Here is a 7,252-nt window from a genome sequence, read left to right on the forward strand (position 1 = left end):
CACCTTCAGGGATCTGAAAATTGCTCCCAATGATGAACCAGTCTTGTGGAGGTCCACTGTTCTCCAATCATCTCCAATCAGACTCTTCTAAAGCTGAGACATCATCTGGGCTTTCCCCAGTAGTTTAAAGGCATAGTAACCTTGTAAATCTTTGACTTTGAAGAAAGTAATAAAAATCCACACCTTGACATTTAGCAAATTATTGAAATTATTTTGGGAATCTGAACGGGCCTAATACTGAAAGGGTTTTGTATGATGTAATATTAGACAGTAAGGGAGAAAAAAAAAAAGTGCAGACAAGGCAATTTTGTTCAAAATCAACTTTAAAAATTTATTTAGAAATTTCCAGACATGAGCACTAAAGAAACTGCAGGCTGAGGGGATGATTTAGACAGCAACAAGGAAACAAACAGCAAGTGATTGAAAGATGGAAATGGGGGTTACTTGGCAGAGGCTTTGCGATTAAGTCATCTATGGATATTGGAGGGGCTTTCTCTTTACAATTTCAAGTGAATTAAGCAGCAAAATCCAACACCCTGTGCGTTATCACATTACTAATAACCATCGAAGGTTAAAGCCTGGGGTTTCGCCGAATATCAGAGACGTCTGAACACCCCGACCCCACAGAGAGGCATCAGGCGTCCATATATAAGGCATTCAACAGTTAAGGTCTTCCTTAAATCTGCAACAGCATAACATGAATGACAAAGCACCACACACACACACACACACACACACACACACACACACACACACCCTGCGCTGATGTGTGATCCCACGCCGATTGCTACTAGGAGAAAAGGCTTGGCTCTGGACAGTCCAGTTTAGGTTTGGCTCTGCAGTTGCTGGCGTGTGAGATCTAAACACCTTCTCAGTTTCGTTGTATATCGTGTCTTTGTAAACAGCTATACTGTACTTCGCGATGGCCCAGACGGTATATGTTCAGTGCAATAGTCAAATATTCACAGGCTAACGGACATGCATTTCGGTGGTCCGTCTCAAACTGATCATGGCTTTCCGTGTGTCGGGGGTCAGGACAATGTTTCTTTGTTCAGAGATTGGGTTGCCAGGGTTCAAGAGGTATCTGTGCTGGATTGAATGGCCTGGTGGAGGCTCGGCTGGAGCAGAGTTCTGATGGGAGTCTACGGTCAGAAGCTACGAGTGACCGAACCACCGATCGGGCTCACAGTCACCCCAGCACCCCTGAAACGTCCACGCTGCTCAGACAGGGCCGCTCAGTAAAAGCGCTTTCGACTCTTCTCCTTCCAGCGGCCGTATAAGACCACCGCGACGACGACCAGCACAAAGATGCCAATGATGGAGAAGAGAATCGTGAAAAAAAGTGTGACGCCACTCATTCCATCCTGTTTTTCCACAGCTGGGGGGAAGGAAGCAGACAGAATGACAGACAAATAAGCACTTTTATAAAACACACGGAACCAGGCCATTAAAACAACATGCAAACCAGAACCAATCAACTTCCAAGCATGACTTCAATTGTACCAGGATAAATAACGAAAGTGTTACGTTTAAGTCAACACGTTGATTTTAAGAGACGGGTTAGTATTAAAGATTTTACTATCAGAACACACTGAACCTTGATACAACAATAACTTGTGTTGTGATTGGGTAAAATCTTTAATAATGGCCTAGAGACCAATACGAGTCTCTCATAATCAACGTGTTGAGATTTTTTTGTAAAAAACGTACAAAGAAAAAAAAAAAAAAAAATGAGCAGGCTGGTGGAATTTTTTTACCATTCCACAAAGGCATGTTGTCAACACTGGGAAGTGTAATTTCTTCCAGATCCCGCTCCTCCTCCTCGGGAGTCCTGTGTACAGTCAGCTGATAGAGCCTGAGGGAGATCAGGTCGTGATTATCTGCAGAGAGACGCAGAGTCAAACCCAGACACACACTCGACTCGGGCCGAGAAACAGCGATGATGAGGGATCTGAAGGTGTACCTGACAAATCCCCAGTGGCCGACGACGCCCCAAAATAATACCCTTTTGGCAGTCGTACCCCGGGGACGTCCAAACATTCTCGCCAGTCCTGTTTTCCGTCTATGTCCATCATAACCTGACCACAGGAGGAGCCAGAGGTCAGAGTGCGTGCAGGCAAGTGCACATTTCTGAGCACTAGGGGGCATCCTTTCTCACCGTGAGTCTATTCTGCATGTATCTGATCAGGAGGAACGTGTCGTGGTTGACGTTGCGCACGAGAGCCGTGCATCCGCCTAGCTCTGTAGGCCTTCCGTCGTGGTCATGGTCGTACAGCTGAGACCCGTTCGCCACCATCGCTGAGATGTATGGAAACACCCTCTGCAGACACACGCACAGACGGATGCTTATCTCTCCATATGCGCGTCTTTTTATCGGAACAAAAATGGAGGTGGACTAGCAGAGCACAGATGAACTGACTAATGGAGAAGGCCTTTATTCTAATTATCTACAAGGGCAAGAGAGGGTCTGTATAGCTTCCAGCTTGTTACAGTTGATAGCTGGGACATTTATTGCCACGTCCTGATGAACTCTCTAACATAAAACGGAACAAATAAAACAGCAAATGGACAAGCATGGACAGCATGGGCGTGGACGTATAGGCAGTGATGTGGGCGGCAACGGGTCTGGCTACCTGGGATCCTGGAGAGTAACTCTTCTGTGGCTGTCTCCACCGGAGGCACAAAGCAGGAGCACAACATGTACAATGATGAGGAGGTTTTGTCTTTTTTTTTTTTAAAAAACTACTATATTCCCTATCGCTCGGAATGAAGCCATGAAGGATGTACCTCATTTTTGTCTTCATTTGGATACGTGTCCACAAAAATGCCCAGTCCCGTGAAGCGGTTCATGTTTCCAAATACTGGACCTACAGGAAAAAAAAAACGAGCGATTTGAACATCACTTACTGTTTATCGGACCACGGCACGGTTAAACTTGATTTTGTGGTTTCGGTACCGTTCTGCATGCGTTCCTTGGTGAGCCACAAGGCCATTCCGTCCCCGTTCAAGTTCTTCTTGCCTTGCCCGTGAATCTTGAACTGGACCTTCATCTCCCAGTCGCGCAAGAAGCAAGGCTATGCCGACATACACAGCAATACAAACACGTGAAAAGAGCAATTCAAGTGGCTAATTCTGAAACGTAGTCAAAATAACAATATCCAGGTACATCGGTTCAGTTTATTCAGAAATATTATCTCATCACATGAACGTGTTTGTCAATATGAAGGCCTGAAATTAAATTATTAGATTATCTTTATGCACATCGTCAGGTCCCAGTCTACAAAGGGAGAAGAACGTGAGGGGATTGGACCCTGTTCTGTATGTGTGGGTCACATCAGAACATTTTCAGGTAAACTCAAGGCCAAATGCACAACTTTCTAGTACTAGGACTCATACTAAGTATCTGAACGCAAACTAAACTATAGCTAAATGTCCAATCAGGTCTGACGGGACAGGAACTGGCTTCCATGGGCTGACTTCAGTGAGAAGTCCCTTCTCTGCGTTCCTGAATTATTGTGATTGATGGATTCTATGTACCATAACAACTCAAATGAGGTGCAATTGGTTGCCAAGTACATCATGTACATAATGTGCATAGTACATAAATCGCTCTGGACAAGGGCATCTGATAAATGCTGTAATAATGCGCTTCCTTTGTATAAGCAAATATTGCAAATCCTGACAAGTGTCCGAAATTGATCACACCGTTCAACAAGAGTCTGGCGGAATTATTACCAGCCAAAATTCAGTTTTCGCATTAAAATGCCTACAATTTAGTAGATTTGTCGGAAGTTGTTCCTGAAACACTTACAATGCGACTCCATACAGCGCCAAGCCTGCTCTGGAGGTCAGGGGTCAGCCGCACATGTTCTGGGGTTATCATCGCCGTGCCCATCAAGTCCCAATGCGAGGAACTGGAGGAACCCACTCCTACAAAACACGAGGTTCGGAAGGGTCACGGACACAATCTCAGAACACAGCAACCACAACACAACCATAATCCAGCCGCGTAATCCAAGTGCGGATGGGCGGAGCTTAATCCCGACCAGGCGAGTCACGTGGTGCGACAAATCAACCAGGCGGACGCGAATGAATATTTTAATGTACATCCATGAACGTAAGCACGCCGACGCTCAAACCGGTGCTGGTAACCTGCCTGAACCCACCACACAGGATGAGCCGCAAAAGAATTCGTTTCAAGTTGTGCCGGTCTTCCCGAAACTGAATTTTTTTTTTTTCTCCCGCTGAAACGCGCAGAATTGCGCAAGAACGGGCCCGACGCTAATTTACTGCCAGACAATTAGGACAATTAATAGAACAATTCGCGACTGTTAATCTTGTTAAGGCGCCCGCCGACCGCCTCACCAGTTACGCTGCACATTTACACCTCAGGCGGAGCGGGCGTCGAACCACCTGACATTTCAAGTAAAACCTGTAGATCTGACCGAGTTGCTAACGCGCGGGGCGGCCAGCCACCTTACCTTGGTACGGCTTCGTCAGAGAGTACTCCCTCTTCAAAAACTCGTCCATGTCGTACCCAGCGTCGCCGCGACACGGAGCGACGAGGAGCAGCAGCGACACGAACAGGACGGGGCTCATGGCGGCACGTCGCGCGTCACAAGCGGGATTTGACGCCGGCAAAGTGCATGACAGCCACTCGTTCGCCGGGGCGGCCATCTTTGCGCCTCCTACGTCGGCAGGGACCACGCCCCTCGCTCTGATTGGCCAGTTGTCTGCGGGGAAGTTGGGGCGCGTTCGCTCCGCGCGGCCTCCGTCCGTCCAGTGACGCAGGCGTTACGCTCAGGATGTGAAAACAGTGACAACAATAACAACAGCATTGTATTTGAACGTGTTATTCATAGTTTCTTGTGGCCTCCGATGCTCATATTGAAGAACCTCTTTATTTATGTACATTTACCCATACATCACCCAGATGATCATGTAATAATGTGTATTTCATATTCTTCCTTAACTAACGCTTCCTGTGGGAAAACATGTGAAGTAACTAAAAAAAAACATGTTTTGTTCTTAAGATGTTATAGTATCACAAGGAATATATAGTCCTATCTCTACTTTGACATTCTACTTTGTCATTTTAATTATGGTACATAACAGCAAAAAATCTATCACATTTTGTGTTTTTGGAAAATAATAGATTATCCATATCCGTTCATCTCAGATGAAGCAAAATAAAGTGATTGCATCACCCCCCAATAAAATAAAGATCTGGATTCTATAAAGACACTCTAGAGGGCAATGCAACACTTACACAAATAATTGGATTTGGCCATTCGACACATACTGAGTAGACAAAACAGCATTGGAACTGCCTGAACCAGATCAGCATCATATTCCCAACAAGCCCGTCCTCTGTGGCTCCTTTTTGCCTGCTCACACAGACTTTAATCTCATAATGGGTAGCCATGCTGGTACAATAAATGAACCTGGCTATTAACCATTAATTGGTGCCACAAAGCACTCGTCAATATTCCGGGGACGGCCGGCACCGGTACAGTCGGGAGTACGTATTGCTCCCGAAAGAAAGCCAGCTGTCTTGAAACACAGAAACGATAAGAAGGTGCAAAGCCTGCTGCAGATCATCTGTTTTGGTTGCACCGACTTCCATTTTTGCCGTCCGCCTTCCCTTTCGCTGGACAGATGTCCCGTTAGGGGCTATTACTTACATTGTAGGGATCTGTAATTTGAAACACCTCCTCATAAACTCCTGGGAGTACCGACTACACCGACACCCCCTGCCTCTGCCCCATTTGCTTGCTGTAGATGAAGTCTGTTTAACTATTAACTAGGGATAGTATTTTATTATTATGATCATGCTGGGCAGGCCGCACCTGTTGTACTTATGACTTTTAAAGCTCTGGGCCGCCCCATTTTGATGTTGTAGTGAAAATCCGTAGCATTCAATTGGGCATATTCACATAAAATGAGCATCCAAATAATAATAATAGTCGTTGTCATCGTCATTTCATTAAGTTTAGTTTTTTTCCCTGTTTCCCAAATCAGAGCCCAATGTTTCATCATGGCTTCCTAGCATTGTTTATATTGCATAATATGAGAAAAGAGATCAATTCTTGCACTGGCCTGAAGATGATCTCCCTTTTGTTACAAAATATCACATTCAATGGAATGTATTCTTTTTGTTTTCATTTTGTTTTGTCTAGACCGTGAATGGGAGATTTTTTTTTATTTTGCTATGTCCTGATACACATTGATTCTAAATGATTGACAGTCTTGGCTGGAAGGAACCTTTCAAAATGGAGGGCCACTCCAAACCTTGAACTTCTTGATCAATCTCGATTGTAAGCACGGCTGACCAACTAGCCAATTCATGGGAAGTCACTCAGAGAACAATTCAGACTCCGAACTTTCATTTGAAGGCTAAACCTCAGAAACTAGTCTGCATGTGACACATCGGTTCCCGGCTCATTCAGGCTACGGTTACAGTGAGCAAGTGAGCGTTAATCTAGACTGGCCTTAATTCACTTACTGTCCATCCATTATCCACCTGTAAATAATGGGATAATGAAGAGCCCGTAATGCTTCCTCTGGCAGATCCGACCGCCTTAAATCCATACCGCCTTACAGTCGCAGTAACTCTCCCGCTTATCTCGCTGCAGAAAAGAGAAACACCTTCGTACATAAATATTCACACCATTCGCCGGTCAAGGTACGGGATGCTCATGATGGGGGGATGAGCTGAAAGACAGATAGTGGGCCTTTAGTGTGAAAGCAGCCTTAATATGTCACATATCCTTTCTGCTGACAAAAAAAAAACTGTCTGTAAGGCAACACATCTTCTTAATTGAATTGTATTTGTCTCATGCCCCCCCCCCTCTTTTTTTACTGAGAAAAGCTCATCAGTAATTAATTAATTATACCTTTATCTTTTTAGAGCATGGTTTTTAACAGCTTTAGAGTCAGAATGTGGTGAAGTGAATAAATGGAAACAATTATTTAAATCTTACTCAAACCATTGTCCTTCTTATCTTTCTTTCTTTGAGATGTCAAAATTCATAAATAATTCATAATGATGAATGTTACAAAAAATCTTTAAATATGTGAAGAGACTACTACTACTACTACTAATTTTTAAAAACAGCTTTCACCATCAAAAGATTGCTTAACAACACCAAATGAAACGGGCAAAAATGTTTATACTGTCATATTCCTTCCACATTCCATGAATTGCACTGGATAAGTGTCAAAGACACGGACACCTCCCCTGCACCTGCAT

General features: G+C 44.5%; 1 protein-coding gene across 2 annotated transcripts; it reads right to left on the minus strand.

Moving 5' to 3' along the window:
- Window positions 1-305: 305 nt before the first annotated feature.
- Window positions 306-4,687, minus strand: lman2lb (lectin, mannose-binding 2-like b). Of its 2 annotated transcripts, XM_028996126.1 has the most exons (9): window positions 4,482-4,687; window positions 3,812-3,930; window positions 2,957-3,074; window positions 2,788-2,867; window positions 2,634-2,663; window positions 2,159-2,320; window positions 1,964-2,078; window positions 1,758-1,880; window positions 306-1,378 (listed from the first exon to the last, which is right to left on the minus strand). In XM_028996126.1, exons 1-9 carry the CDS (start codon window positions 4,675-4,677, stop codon window positions 1,236-1,238), a joined length of 1,086 nt encoding a protein of 361 aa, XP_028851959.1. In that variant the 5' UTR covers window positions 4,678-4,687; the 3' UTR covers window positions 306-1,235. The 2 variants fall into 2 exon arrangements, with proteins under 2 accessions (XP_028851959.1, XP_028851960.1); XM_028996127.1 differs by lacking the exon at window positions 2,634-2,663.
- Window positions 4,688-7,252: the final 2,565 nt, after the last annotated feature.

Source organism: Denticeps clupeoides, chromosome 11 (genome assembly GCF_900700375.1).
Source record: "Denticeps clupeoides chromosome 11, fDenClu1.1, whole genome shotgun sequence".
Taxonomy (NCBI): Eukaryota; Metazoa; Chordata; class Actinopteri; order Clupeiformes; family Denticipitidae; genus Denticeps; species Denticeps clupeoides.